This window comes from Girardinichthys multiradiatus, chromosome 17 (assembly GCF_021462225.1).
Source record: "Girardinichthys multiradiatus isolate DD_20200921_A chromosome 17, DD_fGirMul_XY1, whole genome shotgun sequence".
Lineage (NCBI taxonomy): Eukaryota > Metazoa > Chordata > Actinopteri > Cyprinodontiformes > Goodeidae > Girardinichthys > Girardinichthys multiradiatus.
The window spans coordinates 25,295,840-25,317,905 of record NC_061809.1 but is presented as its reverse complement, the minus strand read 5'-3'; the positions used below and the strand labels follow the sequence as shown (position 1 = coordinate 25,317,905).

Below are 22,066 nucleotides of genomic sequence, written 5' to 3'. Positions count from 1 at the left end.
CTCTCATAATTTGGTTGACATCTGGAGACTGCTATACCCCACCGGGAGAGATTATTCATACTTTTCTGCAGTTCATAAATCCTATTCTAGGATTTATTACTTTTTGTTAGATTCTAGATTGCTGGCATCAGTATCAGACTGTAAATACTGTAATATTCACATATCAGATCATGCGCCTGTGAGTTTGAATCTTAAACTAGATTATAAGAAGAGCAGGTGCAATTGGCGACTGAATAACGCTCTGCTGAAGGATAAAGAATTTTGCTCTTATATCTCAAACGATATCAAGTTATACTTGAGCTCTAATGACACAGGGGATGTGGATGACTCAATGCTTTGGGAAGCTAAGAAAGCGGTCATAAGGGGATGTATAGTGTCGTACGAGGCGGCGAAAAACAAAGAGTCCAAGTTGAGGTTGAATGAAATAGACAATCTGCTGACTAGCCTAGACAACTCATATAAACTACAACAGAGTCCAGATACTCTTAAGAAAATAACAGCTCTGCGATATGAATATAATTCTATTATATCAAGAAATGTTTCTAGATTGCTGGTACAAGTTAAACAAAGATGGTTTGAGCTGGGCGACAAACCGCATAAATTACTAGCTCGACAGCTTAAACAGCTGCAGGCATCGAGAGCAATACATCGTATTAAGCTTGAAGATGGCACTTTACTCACAGATCCAGATAAAATTAACGACCTGCAGACTTCTATGCCAAAGTTTATCAATCGCAGGGAAAATTAGATATTGAAAAGATGGACAGATTCTTTGATAACCTAATCCTGCCAAGACTACCGTCAGACTCAGCAGAAGTGCTAGAAGCTAGTATAACTCTGCAGGAGATTGAATCAGTCATCTCTGCTCTTCCCAATAATAAAGCGCCAGGTCCTGATGGTTTCGGCGCTGAGTTTTTCAAAGCTTTCAGCCCCAAACTATCACCTTTACTTCTGCGTATGTTTAACCACTCTAAGCTAGTAGATAAACTTCCTCCTACTTTATACAAAGCCAATATCTCGCTTATCCCTAAGCCTGTTTGTGACCTGGGGGTTGTTTCTTCCAATCGTCCAATTTCCTTATTACCTTTAGAAACCAAACTTTTTGGGAAAATCCTAGCTAACAGACTCCGAGAATACATAAGTTTAATCATCCATCCAGATCAGACTGGCTTTTTGCCAGGTAGACACATGTTTTTCAATTTACGGCGTTTTTTAAATATACTATACTCAAGCCATACAGACGAGGCCGTGGTTATTTCACTAGACGCACAGCGTGCATTTGACCAAGTTGAATGGCCATATATACATTAATACATTTGGTTTTGGGCCTCTATTTATAAAATGGATTGAAATAATTTACTCATACCCAACTGCTTCTGTTATCACTAACCAAAATATCTCCTGTCCCTTTGGTATTCACCGGGGGACGCGTCAGGGTTGCCCGCTTTCTCCGTTTCTCTTCACAATTGTTATTGAACCCCTGGCCGCGTGTATTAGGCAAAAACCCCAGATATTGCCTATCGAGATATTTAGTCATAAACATCACATTTCGCTTTATGCCGATGACATACTTTTATATGTCTCTGACCCACGGGTGTCACTGTCTCCCCTTTTGAAGATTATCAAAACCTTTGGCAGCATCTCTGGTTTCTCCATTAATTGGGATAAAAGTGAAGCAATGCCCCTCACATCAGGAGACGATCTGACATTTTTGCAGTATGCGCCATTTAAGATAACCCATAACACCTTCACATATTTAGGTGTGACTATAACGAGGAAACCAGAGAAGCTTCTACAATTGAATTGGCAGAATAAAATCTTACAACTTAAGCAGAATATTGATGTTTGGAAGACTCTCCCGCTATCAATGGCTGGTAGGATTAACGCTGTTAAAATGGTGGTATTGCCACGGTTTCTTCATTTATTCCACTCTGTTCCATGTTTTATAGGTATGTCATACTTCAAACATTTAGACTCCATTATTGTCCCTTTTATTTGGGGCTATAAAAATGTCAGAATCTCCAAAAAACACTTATGTAAACCAAAAACAAAAGGTGGATTCTCCTTGCCAGATTACAAATTATATTACTGGGCAGCTCACTTATCTGCTATAGCATGGTGGAAGAAGGGCCCGCACTCATCCAACAATGCTTGTCCAGCCTGGTTATCCTTAGAACGACTGCATTGTCACAATACGTCCCTGATTGCCCTCCTTAACAGTCCTACTAAAATTAGGAAAACACTTTATAATAATAATTTTGTTATTGGCAATACTATAAGAATCTGGAAGCAGATACAGAATTATATAAAAACTCCGAAAGTCTACTTTGATGCCCCCATTTGTGAAAACCATTCCTTTGTTCCGGGTCTCAGCGACGCCGTTTTCCAGATGTGGGGAATGAAAGGTATCCGTGCAATAGGGGATCTATATATTGATGGTATTTTTGCATCTTTTGCTCAGCTGTGCTCGGTATATGATGTTCCTCGGTCAAGTTTCTTTCGTTTTCTACAGATCAGGGACTATGTTAGTAAAAACATATCAAATTTTGGAAATCTTACCAAACACAAAACCCTAGAGATGATAAACACATTCGATCCGATTAGTCGGGGGACGGTGTCATACTTTTATAAGACTCTCAACAATATATTGGTGGACACGACTAACATCAGGAGGGCATGGGAGGATGAGTTAGGGCAGCAGATATCTGCTGAAACATGGGAAGAAGGTTTGAAAAATATACATGACTGTTCGGTTAATGCCAGACACAATCTTATACAATTCAAAATAATGCATAGACTTCACTATTCGAGAGAAAAATTAAGCACTTTCTATCCGGACGTGTCACCAATATGTACTCGTTGTAAGGCTGCTAAGGGAAACTTGTTTCACTCCTTTTGGTCATGTGTGCAGCTTCACACATTCTGGAAGAAAATTTTTCATTTCCTTTCCACAGCTTTTGGGAAACAGTGGGACCCGGATCCACTTGTTGCCATTTTCGGAACACCTAAGGTTTTGGCCTCAGCCAATAAATACGAGAAAGTTGCCCTTTTGTTTGGTATGGTAATCGCTAAAAGGTTGATTTTGAAAGTTTGGAAGAAGGACTTTGTACCCACATTCGATCTGTGGCTGGGAGAACTGGCAAACACTTTACATCTGGAAAGACTGAGATATTGCAAAGAGGACAGAGTAAACGTGTTTGAGAAAATATGGAACACTGTACTGAAATCCCTCCAGTGATGTGATTGTAAATGATCAAAGAACTAATGCCTGGTATTGTGTGTCCTTGTTTCTTTGTGTGCTTTTGGAATGTTTTGTTTCAAACTGTGGTGAATTTATCTCATATTACTTTGACTGTGTAGCTTTTGTTATACGATGTGCGGTTTTTGTATAGGTGGGTAGGTAAGGGAGATGAATGATGTTGTGGAAGTCTATTATAGTACTAAAAAGCCAATAAAAATATATATATAAAAAAAAAAAAAAAAAAAGGTCCTTCTTTATGATAGCATATTAGCTTTACAACAACAGCAAGCCTGTGATTTTTCCTGAGGCAGACGAATGCCAATCTTATTAGAATTAATTATATCTGCTCCCGGCTTTAAGGATTTAGGCATCATCCCTTTAATTGAATCTCTATTTCAAACTGAACGCCTGTCACAGATCTACACCTGTAGGTTGCTTCCCACGGTCAGGTATCAGAGCATTTGAGAGCGTGAGTGTGACCTTATAATCCTTCATGTTCACACACACACACACACACACACACACACACACACACACACACACACACACACACACACACCCCTGCATTGTCTCTCTGGCAGCAGGGGGATTCTGTAATTACACCAGCCGCTTCAGAGCAACCGTGCTTCTCTGTGCTCAGGTGTCTGTTTACGTCTGGCTCAAAGCCAGACTGGAAACCGTACCCTGAGACCTGCAGCGGGGTAAAAAGAGGTCGTGAACCTGGGCAGTGTTGTCATCATGGGATGATTAGGCTTTGGTGCATTTAAGAAACAAACTGGAATCTTTTCTCTTCTGTTGAGGGCTAGGCGTCAGAGAATCACGGTGGGAAGGTTTTTCCAAGTTTTTCAACCCCTTAGTTTAAATTATTTTATTGTGGAGCAGTGAAAAAGGATTTACTCCTTACAGAATAATTCTGTTTTCCCTTTTTAGTCAAACTTAATTGTTTCAGATGAAACTATTTTTAAAATAAAAAAACCTGAATAAAAGTAAATGGGCAAGGGGAAATGATCTATCCAAACCAACCTGAACATGTTTGCAAATCATGAATGAATAACTGGGACCTGTATGACAACACGAAGTAGGCAAAAAATTCTCAAAAAGCCTTACACCATGCATCATGACAACACAAAGTCAAGTACAGACAAGAAACAAAGTCATTGACAGGTATCTTTGGGACTCCAGTGAACCATAGTGAGAGCCATCGTCTACAAATGGAGAAAACATGGAACAGCGGTGAACCTTCCCAGAAGTGGCCCACCAACCAAAGTTAATCCAAGAATAAAGTAAAGTTTCATCCAGGAAGTCACAAAAGAACCCAGAACAACATCTAAAGCTCTCCAAGCCTCGTTTGTCTTAATTAAGGTCAGAGTTCACGATTCAAAGGCCAGTCTCATGTTTTTTCAAGAAAAAAAACCCCAAAAAAACTTCAAGCGTCTTGATAACATATTCTCTGCACTGATGAGACAAACGTGGTACTTTTTGAAAGGTGTGGGTCACGTTACATCTGACCTAGAACTGATACAGCATTTCATATAAAGAACATCAAATAGTTTGATATGGTGGTGGTAGTATGATGTTCTGGGACTGCTTTGGAACCATGAATTCAGTTCTCCACCTGAAAAACCTGGACAAGAAAGCCCAGTCATCAGATTGTGATGGTGTGCTGGGGGCTATCTCTGAATGGCAAAATGAGAAACTTAAAACAGGCTGTTCATGCACAAAAAACAATTCAGCAAAGAAGAGAGGGCCTAAATTCCTCCACAGCGATTTAAAAGATTCATTGACAAGTACTGAAAACACCTGATAGAGGTTATCGCAGCTAAATATGGCAAAATAAGTTATAGAACCAGGTTGGTTTGGATGGATGTTTTAAATTATCATTTACACTTTCACTAAGGTTATCTTTGTTTACTAATTACATTTTTTTGATGACGTGAAACATTATGAGACAAAAAGCAAAAACAGATCCAATCTGCAGTCTAAAAATCTCAGTTTTTGTTTTGATGCACTTCGCTCTTGGATTTTATTTATTCTAAAAATAAATTTCCACCACAGCACCACAGAAACCACTAGAACTGATGATGTGGTTTTAGAGCAAACTTCAGAGCAATTATAGTCTCATCTGAACATTTTTCTCCTTTAAATGTCAGCCTTAAATCTAATGTTTAGTGTATTTCCTTCCCTAGTGAGACACAACTACTGTGTGTGGTTGCAGTAAAGGATGCTGCTTGTATAAAGCATGCAACTTTTATCTACACTTTAGCCATGATGCTTGAGAGAATGATGCAGGACAAAGAACAGGCTTTGTCCTAGCTCTGCAGCTTAAAATACCCCTGTATGGAAACTTTAGCTGAGATAAAACTCGAACACAGCGCTGAGGAGGTGTTTATGATCCATTTGAGACAGAGAGTATCACTGCAGCTAATAGAAAGTCCTCCCTTTTCACCTATAGGAGTGGACATGCAGCAAGCGACTGCTGAAAAGGGTCTTAAACTGGTGATGCAACATCTGTCCTGTCATTTGTCCTCTGAACTCCCGACGTGGACATTTTTACAGGACCAAAACCTTTTTAAAAACAAAACCGCATATGTTGTGGACAAAGCTGCTTTCACTTCCAGCTTCCTGCTTTGCACATTTATAATCTGCATAAGTAAGAGTGAAGCCCAGGTGACCGGAAGAAGTTTGATACCATCTTGTTTTGAGCAAGGCACGGCACGAAAACCAAGATCTGTGACAGAGCGATTTAATCAGGTATCCGGCTCAAAGATGGATTACAGTGGACACACAGCGCTAATTAATGTGGTCCTCTGCACACGCCGCTTTAGCTTCACCTTCTGCTGATGCCACCCAGGTTTCTAATTAATGACACGAGCTCCAGTGTTTTCTGGTGAGCTTTGCAAACATCTTTTCCATCCAGTTTATTTAATGGTAAGCAGAATGAAGTGAAAAACGCATAAAACTAATGATTTACAGAATGAGAAACTCACAGATTAGGGCGATGCTGCAGGAATTTAACAATATATCAATCTATTTTTGAAAAGCAGCGAATGTAGAGGGGTACCTTCCAAAAACCCTCACAACAGTAATCTGTAATAGTATCTGAAAGTTTCACTCAACAAGACAAAGTGTATGTGGTTCCATGAGTTACTGGTAACTGTGGAGATTTATGGGATTAAACCTGGAATTTTAAATTTGGTTTTGGAATAATACATTTCAAAATAATTTTGACTAAAACAACAAGATGTCATGCAAATAGTATCTATGTAATCATCAATCACATGAACTTGGACTGGCCCAGGAGTGTTAAAGTCACACACTGAAGCCAGTGGACCACATAAAGTCAGTGTTGACGATATTATTAGATAAATATATTGGCATTATTACTGAGGGATGGATGGCGGTGCCGTGGTTGGCACTGTCGCATTTCAGCAAGAGGGTAGTGGGTTCGTATCTTGCACTGGCTTCTTCCTGCAGGAAGTTTGCATTCAAAAGGCAACCAGCTATCGACAAACATTTTGCATATTTTTATTTCCATGTAAGTTTATTAACCAGCCTTGAAATTCTCTCAGGCAAAAATGTAATAAATAAATGTTAATGAAGCAATTTGATGGAGAGAAAGAAATTATGGTTTTTACATTAATAAGAAGGAGCTGATATTTGGTGTAAACAGCAGAAAAGCATGGATCTATCCTGCCTTGTGTCAATGGTTAAGGCTTGTGGGGGCAGTATAATGGTATGGGGGATATTTTCTTGGCACACTTTGGGCCCAAAGCCTACCTGAGTAGGCTGACCGTGTAAATCGCTTGTTGGCCATAGTGGACCCATCTTCTAATACCTGCTTCCAGCAGGATAATGAATCAGATGGCAAAGCTAAAATCCTCTTCAGCTGGTTTCCTCAAGGTTCCCTGAACACCAACAGCCACAATCACTGGATCTCAATCCCACAGAGCACCTTCGGCTTGTGGAGGAACGGGGGATTCACAACATCGTTGTGCAGCTGACAAATCTGCAGCAGCTGTGGGATGCTATCAAGTCAATATGGAGCAAAACCTAGAAGAATGTTTCTCACACTTGGTTGAATCTATGTCACAAACGAATAAGGCAGTTCTGGAGGAAAAAAATGAATACAACCCGGTAACAGTGAGATGTACCTAATAAAGTGGCCGTGGAGTGTACCTACCAAACTATAATCTAATTTGTTTTCTACTAAACCCAAAAAAATGAATCATTGATCATGCAGATAAAAAATGTCTGGTTTCTGTTTTGATGCATTTAAATAAGAAGAAAAAAAAAAAATCAGATTTCTCAGTACTGAACCAGCTGATCATCTTTTAGAGCCAATTGAACCAATCACTGGCCAATTAAATGCTGCATCACTAATCACAGCATTGACAAATTTGGGTTTGGAGGCTCTGAAATCTGTAGTGAATCACACTTAAAATAAATAAGGCTTTGATGTGGAGAGTATTTTCAACTAAATTATACACAAAGGCCCCACGCTCATTACAGACCTGCTCTGAGCTCTCACTAAACACAGATAACCCAGGCTGACAACTGAGCTTGCTCAGCCTGCATTCTTACAGTAAGAACCTGCTTCAGTTAACTGCACGGCAATCCAGGAAAGGGCCATTATGCACCGTGTTGCCAGGGTGAAGGGTGCATTCCCGTTACATTTTAGACTTTCTTGTTTCCGTTCAGCTAAGTATTCAAGTAAGAGTAAGTAGTGTTGCACATTACAGCTCACAAACTACATTCCAAAATGCGTTTGGGTAAACTATGCAAAGCAAGTTTTGGCAGCCGGCCATAGTGTCCCTACATAGTGATGCTGGGCTTTCTTCCAAAACGTTTCAGATACAGAGCCAGTTCAGGCCACCCTGCCACAGACAGCCCTAATGGTGCTCCAGACAACCATCAGTCCAAATAAACCCCAGGGGTTTATCCCTTTTACTGCCATAAAAAAAAAGGTTGAGAGACTCCTGATGCAAACACAACAAGCAGCCCTGTCAGTTGAGTCATTCAGTCAATTGTAGCTTCCTCTAATGGCAAGCCTTGTTCTTCTTGTAAGGTGAAAGGACCGAGGGTCATACCACGAGGTGCGTAAACAGTCAAAGCACCAGTGAGATGTTGAAATCAGGAAACGTTAAAGTTGTGATATCACAAAAGCTGCGAAATGAAAATCTGACTAAAACTGGATCCAGAAAACTGGCCATCAAATATATTTTACCTTCCTTCTCAGAACACACCACACTGAGTCCTTTTTAGTCCCTAAACAAACACCATCGCAACGTCCATCCTCACAGTCATATGTCATTGTGAAACCAAAAATAGTCTTTGGGTGGAGGTGGGGTTCTTCTGTTTTTTTCACTGTTGCTCAACAACTCAGTGGGTGATTCACTTCAGACACAGTCTCTGCCTACATATTGTAATTGTGTTTAGACAGGAAAGCACAAAAGACAGCTCAGAGGCCTCAGTCTAGATCTACCTGTGGGGTGGGTAGCATTCATTACAAGAGTCTTTTCTAAGCTGCCTGTTAGGGAGGAAGTTTGTTTGACTTCCAACTACACCTCCAGGTCCTTTCTGAAGATTTCCTGGAAGGGGTAAAATCGAATTTCTTTCATGTGGAAATCTGCTTGCCAAAGGACTGCGCTTTTGACAAAGTTGTTTCTTGGAATTAGGGATCTCAGAATCTCCACCCAGAGTATCATGTTTGCACATAAACACCCTCAACAAAGGATTAATGTTACTGAGAAAGATCCAAAACATCCATATGTAACAATACCTTTGCCTTTCATCAAAGCAAGTGTGTGTTGGGCTCTGCCAGGGCTGACTCTTGTCCCCGATCCTGTTTGTGGAGTTCATGGACAGGATCTCAGGTGTAGTAATGCAGAGGAAGTTGTCCGTTTTGGGAATTTCAGGGTTTCAATTACGCATTTTGCAAATGACGTTTTTTTGGCATTTATGACCTTAAGTGGTCACAAGTCCACTTTTTAAGCCTAAGGCCATGGTTCTCAAACAGTCTTCTGGAAATGTCGTTCATGTCCCAATCCTCACCTAGAGGCTTTAGACATAGATGAGAACCAAAAGAACAGTATCCTGGAACACTGACCCTTATGAAAAAATTTAAAGCCTAAATAAATTACAAAAACCTATTTGATCCTGCACGCATTAGGTGGCTTTAGAAAATGGATGGATAGATGCATGAATCACGAAAATAACAATTTACCTAATGACTAATGTGCAACTTATTTAATCACGCAAGTTGACAAAGTTTGACTTTTAACCAACTTCGGTTGATATTTTTCATCTCTGGAATAAGATTTCACCTCAGACCTTGCCCTATATACAAGTTTTCCCATAATGAAGGACCTACTAGTCCATTAAAAACATGAAGGTTTTGATTTTAATTCCCTAAACAAAGTAAAATGTGTCAGTTTTAAGGGAATAATATTTGTGTTCTCAGAAATGGGTGAATACCCAGGCCTTGTAGTTTGGTGTGATAACACCCAAATCCCTCAGTCAGAACTACAAAGGCATACAAACTTTAAACATATTAGAGGAAATCTGAGGATCTTCCAAGTTTGTAGGGACTGAAACTGAGATGATTAAATTTAAGACATTTTACGGCCTACAGAAACCATGCATTTATGGACTGCAGGTCAAATAATTCTCCCAGATACTCCCACATGAGCTGCGAATTTCTGAAGCTCCTCCAGAGTTACCATGGGCTATAACTTAAGGTTTGTGCCACACTCTTTCCAGTTTCCGTCATATAGGTGAACTCTACCATTCACCAATTAGGTGACTTCTGGAGACATTTGTTTGCACTGGACTTTATTTAGGGGTATCAGAGTAAAGGAGTCTGATTTCAAATGCATACCACACTTTTCAGATTTTTATTTGGAATTTATTTTATTAAAAACCATGCAATTTATTAAAAACATCGTGCTTCGTGGGATTTAAGAGTCCAACACTACAGGCTTAACCAAAAGAAAATAAAGCTTTCTTTAAGCCAGCTTTTCCATTTTGTGACACACTTTAAAGTATGCCAAAATGGAGATCAGGATTTTGTCATTTGCTACAAAATGCAGAAAAGGGGATAGTTTTGGACCTCGGAGAAGGTTATTTTTAAGTAGATGAAGCTGAATCACTTGTGGAGGGAAGACATTTGTCTCATTATTTTCTGAAGATATGTAATGTTTAGGCTTTCTGTGCTCCAGCCTTCACCTGACATTTTAGCTCTGATATCACGTTCACCAGGCCTTCACATCAGGATGTTGCAGTCTCTGCCACCATCAATCAGCACTTTATAATTTAGTGCGAGAAAACAAGCCTTAAAATTTCTCTACATTCCCCTGCAGAGCCACGTCTGTGTGGCGTTCAATGTCGCACCCACCACAGAAAAAATGAAAATCCTCGGCTGGGTGTTTATCAGCCTGGGGCGCCACAGAAAGCACAGATTGATAAGGGAGAAACAAGGTGACCTCGGCTGATTTACATCAAGGATCTTTTTCATTGATATGGGTATAATAAACTCTGAGAAAATATGTCAGCTAATCTGAAGACATTTTTGCCAGTCAGAGTCTTAGTTCTAAGACGTCTCTCCAATCTTTGACCTTTACATGTTATTTATTCAGTCTGCTAAGACCTCCATCAGACTGAACAGCATGCTCCATACAGTAATGTTTTCAAGGTGGAAGCGGGAAGATCACAGCCCCGGCGCTCCTTCCCCTGCTCATTTATCCTCACAGTCTACAGCTTTCTGCTCAAAGTGCTGATTCCGGTCCTCTCGGATTCTCCCTTGAGAAACAGCCAACCAAAGGCGCAGAAACAGCCCAACACTTCATTAAGCCCGTCTGTGAAGAAGCGGCAAACTTTTCAGCTACACAATGAGTGAATTCAAGCTTGTTTCTCTGCACTGCTTAATTACCACCTTCATTTTACTGTTTGTTTTTCTGTTGTTGTTCGTTTATTCTTTGGATATAAATGGTGTTTTTGCTTTGGATCGGTAGCACCCTAACTGGTTTGACTGGAAATGCCGAGCTGTGATGAGAAGTCACAGTTTACAGTTGATTTACAGTTTTATCCAGGCTTAGATCTACAGTCACAAGTTTAGAACAGATACTAATTATCTCAGGAGGAAAAACCACTTAATGACTTTGTTTTAGTGCCGCCAGCAAAAGCAAAGTTTTCCCATTAAAGCTGGAGCAATCACTCCAAATAATAAAGGAATTGCCACAGAATCCAATACTGACACTGTGGGACTTTGGGGATTTGATGACCTGTTTTAGTTTTCTGGTGACGTTTCTTCGACATATTACAACATTTATCCCTGGCGCCTTAAGTGAGGCTTTATTCTTCTATCAAACTCCATTATATTGCACTGAAATTAACCTAAAAGGAGGACAAAATCTTGCAAGTGTTGTTCAGATGAGCCTTATATTGCAGTTAGTATTAATAGTAGATGAGTCCTAAAATGTAACAGCTGCACCAGAATCAGTTTTCTAGAACGAGTGAAAGCAAATGGCCAGAAGGCATGTAGAGGATATAACAAACATGGAGAAGAAGGTACTCTGACCAGATGAAACCGAAGCTCATCTTTTTAGCCAACATGAAAAACAATATGTACATGATGTAACATGGTGGTGGCAGCGTTATGCTATGGGGTTGCTACTCTTTATAGGAGACAAAACTTTATAAATAGCTGCAAAAGACTTGAAACTGGGGCATAAAATTACCTTTCAGTAGGGAAACACACAGCAGGGGGTACAAATCAAAGCATATTAATTGTGCTAAAATGGCCTAGTCAAAGTCCAGACTTAAATCTAATTTAGAATCTGAGGGAAGCCTTGAAACCAATGTTCACCAATTTGACTGAACCTCTGCTATTTTGCAAAGAAGGGGTAAAAAAGGGAAGCTGGTAGAAATGCCCAGCTCTAACTGCAGAAAAATGTATATTTTTCTTTTTTAAAAGCCTGTTTATGTGATTGCCAAGTCAATGATGTTTGAGAACAAAAATCCTATAAAATGACCACTTCCTTTTTGCACTGGCTTGTAAAGCAAAAATCTTAACAGTGTGGTTTATGATCCATGAGCTGCAGACCTACTTTAAGAAGACAAATCACCCATTGGGCTTTAACAGTGTCCAAACTAAATTATATTCACGACCAAGACAGCTCTTAAACAAGAATGAATACTTGATCTGCAACATGTGCAACATGATCCACACCCTCCACCTGCAATAAACAGACATCTTAGTAGGGGCTGTTTGGCTGCTAAAGAGGAAGCATGCTGTGATGCTCCTCACCTCAGACCACAAGAGGACATCTCTAACCGCAGATGGATTCAAGACAGAACCAGCACCCATGCAGTTCTCCACTATGCACTTCCCAGCAGCACACTAATACAACTGCTACTACTTTTACTACTACTCTGTAGCATGTGCACGGACTGGAAACAGCTCAAACACATCTCCTATAAGCTTTTAAAGATTCATGGAGCCCTGCAACAAGAGACATGAGGAAGGAAAACGGAGCACACGGGTAAAGCAGCTTTCTAACATGGGGGAGGATGCACACGTACACAAGGCATGCTTTTGAATCAGGAAGTCAAAGAAGTAACTTTTTGAGTCTGCAGTACCTGAATATTTGCCGCAAGACGCAAAAACAAAAACAGGTTTTATTCTGGGAGGAAGGGTGAATTAAAAAGAATGTGGAGGAATATTTATCTTTGTGCAAACCAGTTTAAGTAGCTTATCTGAGAGTGAAATTTAGGCCATGCCCTGACGAGAACTAGAGCACTTTTTGCATCTCTGGTGTTGAAATCGGTAGGAGACACTTTTCTTTTTATTTAGTTTCAGAAAAATGTAATGAAAGGACATCATGCATGTGCAGCCATGGAGCCTTAGGTGCACGTTGCCTCACACTGAACGGGCACAACACTCCTGCACCACAGCCTGAAGGGAAAAACTGCACTGTATCAGAGAGGCTGTTAGATAAGCAGATATACAGAGGTTTGGCTGCTCTGTCTGGACAAATATAAAAGATCTGTGAGGGTTTTTATTGTTTGAAATGAATTTCAACCAGGGCTCATTCAAAGCAACACTACTGCTGTGTATGTTCCCTCTGCTCACTTCAAGTTAACAAACAGCTTTTATGGCTCAGAGAGATGATACACATTTGAAGGCATTTGGAGCCACATAAATCCGTGCTGACCCTCTTCTTTCATCAAAACCACTGGGGTGAATGTGTCATTTCCGGTACACAATTTCATAATAAAACAAACAAAAACTATTTGAAGCAGTAATTGGTTTTATTGCCAGGTAGTGCAGTAATTTTAAAGTAGCTGCCCTTCTCCCATCCGGTGCTGCATAAACTTTATTATGAGCAAATTGTTTCAATTTCAACAACATGGTTTTATTGGAAAAACCAACACTGCCCTAGAACTAATGAAATAACCTGGCTTAATTGCAAAACACTTTCTTAATGGCTTTACCAAAACCACTTCACACTCTTTAAATCATTTCTGTCTTTAAACAATGGCAAGCATTTAAATCATTAACATATATTTATTACTGTCCAATCAATTACTTCCCATATTGTGCTATTGTGATATTGCAATTACAACCAATGAAAGTGTACTCTGCAGATCTCATGTGTTTTCCACAAGTACTCGCAGCCAACTAGGAAATATAAAATATTGTTGCTCATACATGCCACTGAATCTGAAGAAGCAGAAAGAAGCTCTGATTAATGTTCCCACAAATGTTTAAACTCAATAAATACAGCATAATTAAAAGCGTTCAAATAGATAATCAAATATTGAATTTATTTGTGTCCGGTATAAAATGCTAAATTAAACTAGTTTCGCTTAAAATTCGTATATTATTTTGAAAGTCCATGTTGCCACTTCCTGTCTCCTCGGCCGTAAAGGCTGCTAACTTTCCGCGGCTCTTCTCCACGCGGACTGCGGCTCTACCCGCACCACTGCCCGCCGCCCTGCGTAACACAGGCGGCTTAAACTAACCCGGACACGGCCTCACAACACATCTCCACCACGCTTTAAATGAAACCAAAACAGGCCACAACGATAAAGCCACTGGATCTACCATGTGTGGTCAGGTGGGACGTCTTTCAACGTTTTCTGCGTTGGTTTGCTGATGCTCAACCCAGGCTGCTCCCCACCACACAGCCGCCCAAACCAGTGACTGATGCTCGGGCAGCTGCGTCCCACGATACACCGCTGCTTCCTCTGACCCTCATTCCCTCAAACCCGCACCGTTTTCAGCATATAAAATAAAAACAAATCACATCCTACCGTAGACATCGGTTAGAGTTGATGGGTCCTTCCTCTTGCGGTTGTTAGAGAGGCTGCGTCGGGTGAAGCTGCTGCGGCTGCGGTGTCTCTGCTTCCTCCCACCGGCCGCCTCTGAGCAGGCTGCTGGGACACTCAGCGTCAAGAACACCCGAAAGACTGTCTGCCTGCCTGCCTGTCCGCAGACAACAGGATCTTTCCAGACAGTTGCACAAATATGAGCTTCTAAGTGGGCAGGGCGTGTCACCCAGCCTGTGGGCCCTCCCCTGACCCGCCCGGTACATGTAGTTCTGCCCTGTGCAGACAGAGCGCCACGGTAAATTTCATTCACAAATCCCACTAGGCTCTAATATATTTCTTCAGCCACACTGCCAGACATGTACAGTTAAAAGAGACTGTTACATGGTACCTGTTCAACAGCATGAAGTAGGCCTAAAGTGAGGAGTAGAGGTGGACCTCCCCTAAAGTGTGCCGGTATGTGTTGATGATTAAACTGAGAAAAAAACGGAGCAAAAATAGCATCCGTTGGACAGTTCCAAGGCCAGAACCAGTACTGTTCAAAAAGAACACAACCATATTTACCCAAAACATATCTTGATGACCACTAGAACAAGTGGCCAATATGCCAAAGCTTGTAGAGTGTGATGGGAACACTGTGATGACAGCAGACAAAAATGAATGGGTGAAACTGATATCGACATTGACATTTTAAATATTTTTACTGCAATCTCTTGTTTTTCTAATATTGTATCATATCATTTTGATATTATGTAGTAGCAACCATTAAATAACATTAAATTCCGCATGTAGCCATGGAAATGACTCAAAACCACCATGCTGGTTTAATTATGACTCAATTCTGAGTTTAGGGGCACAGGTTGCCTTTTACCCATGGTGCAACGGCTGTGATATAATCTGCACTAAATTTCAACAGTGCAGTCGAGGTCTACACAAAATGTGACACAGCAGACATGCAGGTGCTGAGAATGACAGGCATGTACCTCAGCGTCTGCATGAGTGACAGAGATCTCCTTTTTCAGTGTCAGGACGCACTGACCCACAAACCTGCTATATTCTGGCAGGATTTACTGCGGCCCTGCGAGTATTGTTACAATAAATAGATAAATAAAGGCATCAAGGTAAAAAAGGACAAATGCTGTATTTGTGAGCCCTTTTGCAAAGAGGTCCCAAATTTGGCATATGTATTAAATAGCTCAGAGAAGCTGGGATTTCCACCAGAATCCATTTATGAAAACGAAACCTGGAGGCAGCTGGACAATAAATCCTACTGCTGGTTCATCCTGGGATATTCGGCAGTTTAAAAATATCACAAATGATGATAAAACCCATAAAACATATGGTAATAAGAAGTGGCGGACTAATAACTTTATGTAAGTTCAACAATTATGAAACCAGGCTGCAGGAAAAATAGAGGCCTGGTCTATGGTGACCTTTAGTGGCGAGATTGGAGAACTGTATTTTGTAAGGAAAATAGATTTTTAATAAAAATTAAACAGCAACCACTTAAAATATGAAAACATAATTGTAAAAAGAAAATAATGATGATACAAATTTCTAAAGATTGTTGTCAGATTTGCAAATAAATAATAATAAAAAAAAATTAGAATTACATTACTTACCTTATTTTGTGGTGCTGGGGTTTGAAAACTTTCCTGTTTTAAAAGGTTTTTTACTATGAATCACCTCACAGGACCACAGTCTCATCTGAAGCAAATCCCTGCAAAAGGACATGTCACACATGTGCCAAAATACATCTTGATGATCCCCAAGAGTTTGGGAAAATATTTTGTGGACTGATGGGACAAGTGGGACTTTTTGGAAAGGTGTGTCCTTTTACATCTGGTGTGAAACTAACAGTATTTCAGAAAAAGAACATCATGCTCACAAACATGGACTTGGTGGTGTGATTATCTGGTGCTGCTTCAGCAGAGTTGGGTTGGGTTATTCAGTCAGACAGGAAGACATCAGCAAATCCACCCCTGAATGGCTCAGAAGAAGAAAGAAAAGAAAAACGAAAAATAGGATAAATGGAGTTTGGAATGGCCTAGTCAAAGCCGATGATGCTATGGCATCACTTTAAACAGGGCCGGCATACTTGAAAACCCTCCAATATGCCTGAACAAAAAAAAAATCTGTACAGCACAATTCTTTCCTTATGACGTTAAAGGCTCATTGCCAATTATTGCAAACACTTGTCTGTACAATAAGCTATTACGGTTTGGGGAGCAATTACTTTTTAACTTCCAGGTTGGTTTGGATTGCTTTTCTTTTTTCCTTAATAAAATAAATAATTTCAAAGCCGTTTTTTCTATTTTATCATAATCTTTGTGTGATATTAGAATTCATTTGATGCTCTGAAACACTACAGCGTGATAGAAATAAAAAAATAAAAAATAAAAAAAAAGAAATCTGCCTACAATCCAGCGAAAAATAAAAAAAATAGCTTATTTATCCCTTAATTTCAAGGACAGGAAACTGCTTATATGCCTTAGGAGTCAGTAAGGAGTTAGCGCCCCCGTGTGTCTAGGAGGAACACCCTGTTTACTGCTGAGCAGTAAGGCGCATGTCTGTGTGGTGTCAATCAGCCGAACTCAGCCCAGGTGTGGAGGTCGTAAACACTTTCTGCAATGGAGGAAGCATATAGTAAAAATCAATTTGAAGGTAAGGTGATATTTGCTTTATATTATTATATTATATTACAGTTGGTCATAGTTTGAACCTCTGGTTTTGTTTTTAACGCCAGGTTACTTTGGTCAAGCCAGTCCTCATAGGTTTTTAGTTTTTTTTTTACGCAAAAGCACTATTATGGTGTCATCGTTTTCTGCCCGCTTTCAGAATAAAAGTCTCCTTCTGAAAAGAGGTAAATTACAAAAATTAACCTCTTTAAAATGCGTAAACGTACAATAAACTCTGAGATACCTCTCCATTCATTAGGATAATTAATATCTAGTGAATAACCTTAAAAGGGATTGTCTTTTCCAGATTAAAGGTGCACCTCCTCTAGATGTCACACGTTTGTCAAATTTGATGAATAATTTCAAAAATAAAAGCTACGTAAATATATCCTTTTTTGGCCAATCGGTGTAACAAACTGAATTTAACTGTATTGTATTATATCTAGGATCAAATCTGAATGTATTTAATTCAACATTATATGCAGTCATATTTAATAATTAGACATTTTTTTCCGATAAGGCTCGTTTGTCAGATTGAAAATGCCTTTTGAAAATAACATTTAAGCAGGTATTAAGAATACTGTTCATTAAGCCCGCATTTCTGTCATAAAAACGTTTTTATTGGTCTGATGTAATATTCAAATTTTTAATATTGTGTTTTAGCTATAAATGGAGAATCACTAATTAACAGAAGTAAGGGCTTAAAAACATCAGTTTGTGAAATTAATTTATATATTGTGTTTCACTTAGTGAACTGAGTAACTGAAATAAAGGAAATTCGAACTAATATTCTAATTTATAAATTTTATCTGTTAAAAATAACACAGGATGCATTAAAGCTTGGTTTGTCTGTGAAATTATTCAGTAAAGGATGCTCTTAATATTTTGACAAATGTACTAGTCAGGCTCCAAAGTATTTACATATTTTAATTAAACGTATAGTTAGTTTCTGATTGGAGCTGACATCTTGCAACAGATAAAATAATCTACAAGAGAATATTTTTTTACCAACATTTTCACAAAAATGATCATTTTCACTGTTTATGCTACTGAGTAAAACTTTTTAAGTGGCATTCAGAAGGATCGTAAATAAGAAGGGAAACCAGTTGGCGGCGATAGGTTTTCTGTTTATCAGTCAATTAATATGGAGAGAAATATAGGTGGTGTTATTTTCTGGTGGCTTTGATTTTGAAATCCAACATCAAATATGAAAGAGACCTTTTGAGTGGCATCTAGAGGAAGTCTACTTTCAGTCTGAAGAGTCTGGGATAACAATGTTCTTTTGTGATTTTAAATATAGTGAGAAATCAGCTCATATTTGAGGGCCTTTTATTTTTAAAGTATACTACTCACAAAAAGTTTGGGATATTTGGCTGACGATGAAATTAAGCCTTTGTTGTTCATGCAGGGTTGTTGTTATTCAGATAGTAAGGACTTGTACCATTCACAAAGTGAAGGGCAGTTCTGTACTGACTAGACACACCTGTCCACACTGTAACACCACCATCAAACGCTCGTGAGCCTGACAAATATCAACTGATTAAATGAATAAAAAATTCTAATAACTTGAAAAATTTGTCAAACATTTTTTAAAACATTCATTTTGTTATTCAACAATAACGTTTTTTGAAAAACCGTCCCGTTTAGATGTAAAGAAGGCATTTCAGAAGGATTTTTTATTTTTATTTTGAGAGAGGGTTGTAAAGGAGAATACTTTAATATGTTCTTGTGCAAAAGAAAACCATGTGATTGTTGGCTTTATGGCAATGTGCGGTTTTGGCGGAACAGAGATGGGTCTGCAGGCTTTATAATGAAGTATGATGTGTTGATTCAAGATTTGTTGATGACCCAAAGCTGGAGCTGTGCTTAAATTTGGTTTGCTGCCTGCTGAATGCTGTTGTGTTATCTAATATTTATTTGCATATATTTTCAGTTAGGTTTAGCAGCTGTATTTGGATTCAGATGAATAACTTAACAGTAAATGCTGCTTTGGGTCAGTAGGCTTCTGATAGAAAAGAATATCTCTGCCTCATCAGTGGAGGATTGGAATCTGTTTTTCTGATGAGTAAACATGAACACTGAATGCATTTGTCCTTTATATAACTAAATCTATTTTTTATGTTTTGTCAATGGGTTTTCATTTAGTTTCTAGAACACCTCGTTGTAAAAGACCAGTTCTGTTCAAGAGTGAAAGCCACGACTTTAACAAACATTTTGCATAAGATTGTTCTGTTTTAAAGAGTTTGATCAAGTTTACCTATGACACCAAGATTACAGTAGCTTTAATTGTTGGATTAAAAACTATGAAATATGATAATTATAATACAGTAATTAAAATAAAATCAGTTCAGTACTTGTGATTTTAAGTTACATCTAATTTCAATATAGTATATTGTGTTTGATACAAAACTGTAGATAACTTAAAAAACAAATATTGATTTATATATTGAGGTTAGTGGTATAATGTCTGAATAATGTTATTAGGGGCAACATAGATGGAAATAGGTCTTCATCTTCCAAACTGGACATTATTAATGGGAACATGTTAGCTGTAAATGTCACGACCACGATGTGTTAATTAGGTTAAGGTTCTAAACACATTTAAAAACAAACTAATATGATTTTTAGCTACATGGTGAAATTATTTTTGCAGTTTTGTTGAGTTTGGCCACTCTGCTGGTGAGGGGGTTTGCTTAAGTGTACCCAGGGTGGCTTTCATGCAAGAACCGCCACTAATTGTAGGTCTGGATGTATCTTTATGGTCATAGTTCTGCTGGAAGGTGAAGCCCCAGCACAGAGTGGAGTCTTTTGCTGCCTCTAAAAGGTTTCCTTCCAATATTGCCCTGTATTTAGCTCCATCTCCCCATCAACTCTGACCAGTTTCCCTGTCCTTGCTGAAGAAAAGCCTCCCTACAGCATGATGCTGCCACTACCTTGTTTCACTATGCGGATGGTGTTTTTAGGGTGTTGTGTAGTGTTAGTTTTCTGCCACACATACATTCTGTATAAATCCCATTTTTATTCCTTAACCCCAATTGTTTCTGTGGAGTACGGTGAGGGTAAAGGTGAATGGCCTTGAAGCTCTTAAAAACACAGATTCTTCAAGGTCACATTTAGAAATATTTTCCTGGATATCACATTTTATAGATACAGTAATGCCTGTAATGTCCAGTTTTAAGGTGTTGAGATGCAAATACGTTTTTATTACCGTTAGTTACTGTGAATCAGTACAAAAATAGCAAAGATAAAATTTTTTCAATGTAAAACATTTTACCAAAAAAAACAACCATGAGTTTGCAGTTTAATGCAGTGTTTTCAGTTTGTTTTGACGATGCAAAAAAAAATAAAAAATACGAAAAATAGCATTGTATTTGTTAAAAATGTGTTGTCACAAGATCGAAAATACTGTAATATCTACTTAAATATATTTAGATGCACTGCTTTCATGAGAAACACAGATGGAAACCGATATTTGGATGTATTTTAAGGCAACACCTCAAGCTCACTGCTTCCTTGTGTGACATCAGAAAATCAGGCAAGATATTGGAATAAGAATGTTGGACCACCATAAGTCCCACTTCCTCCTTGGGAACATTTTTCAGATGTCACGTTTTATCTGTTCAAACAATGACATACAGGTCCTTCTCAAAATATTAGCATATTGTGATAAAGTTCATTATTTTCCATAATGTAATGATGAAAATTTAACATTCATATATTTTAGATTCATTGCACACTAACTGAAATATTTCAGGTCTTTTATTGTCTTAATACGGATGATTTTGGCATACAGCTCATGAAAACCCAAAATTCCTATCTCACAAAATTAGCATATCATTAAAAGGGTCTCTAAACGAGCTATGAACCTAATCATCTGAATCAACGAGTTAACTCTAAACACCTGCAAAAGATTCCTGAGGCCTTTAAAACTCCCAGCCTGGTTCATCACTCAAAACCCCAATCATGGGTAAGACTGCCGACCTGACTGCTGTCCAGAAGGCCACTATTGACACCCTCAAGCAAGAGGGTAAGACACAGAAAGACATTTCTGAATGAATAGGCTGTTCCCAGAGTGCTGTATCAAGGCACCTCAGTGGGAAGTCTGTGGGAAGGAAAAAGTGTGGCAGAAAACGCTGCACAACGAGAAGAGGTGACCGGACCCTGAGGAAGATTGTGGAGAAGGGCCGATTCCAGACCTTGGGGGACCTGCGGAAGCAGTGGACTGAATCTGGAGTAGAAACATCCAGAGCCACCGTGCACAGGCGTGTGCAGGAAATGGGCTACAGGTGCCGCATTCCCCAGGTCAAGCCACTTTTGAACCAGAAACAGCGGCAGAAGCGCCTGACCTGGGCTACAGAGAAGCAGCACTGGACTGTTGCTCAGTGGTCCAAAGTACTTTTTTAGGATGAAAGCAAATTCTGCATGTCATTCGGAAATCAAGGTGCCAGAGTCTGGAGGAAGACTGGGGAGAAGGAAATGCCAAAATGCCAGAAGTCCAGTGTCAAGTACCCACAGTCAGTGATGGTCTGGGGTGCCGTGTCAGCTGCTGGTGTTGGTCCACTGTGTTTTATCAAGGGCAGGGTCAATGCAGCTAGCTATCAGGAGATTTTGGAGCACTTCATGCTTCCATCTGCTGAAAAGCTTTATGGAGATGAAGATTTCATTTTTCAGCACGACCTGGCACCTGCTCACAGTGCCAAAACCACTGGTAAATGGTTTACTGACCATGGTATCACTGTGCTCAATTGACCTGCCAACTCTCCTGACCTGAACCCCATAGAGAATCTGTGGGATATTGTGAAGAGAACGTTGAGAGACT

General features: G+C 39.3%; 1 protein-coding gene across 1 annotated transcript in view; it reads right to left on the bottom strand.

The window, feature by feature from the left end:
* si:dkey-97m3.1 (fatty acyl-CoA reductase 1) overlaps positions 1–14,778 on the bottom strand; it is a 54,286-nt gene extending 39,508 nt beyond the window's left edge. The window contains exon 1 of the mRNA XM_047389673.1: positions 14,555–14,778. Coding sequence (XP_047245629.1) covers positions 14,555–14,563 — 9 coding nt within the window. The 5' untranslated portion in view covers positions 14,564–14,778. The remainder of the gene's footprint in view (positions 1–14,554) is intronic.
* Positions 14,779–22,066: the final 7,288 nt, after the last annotated feature.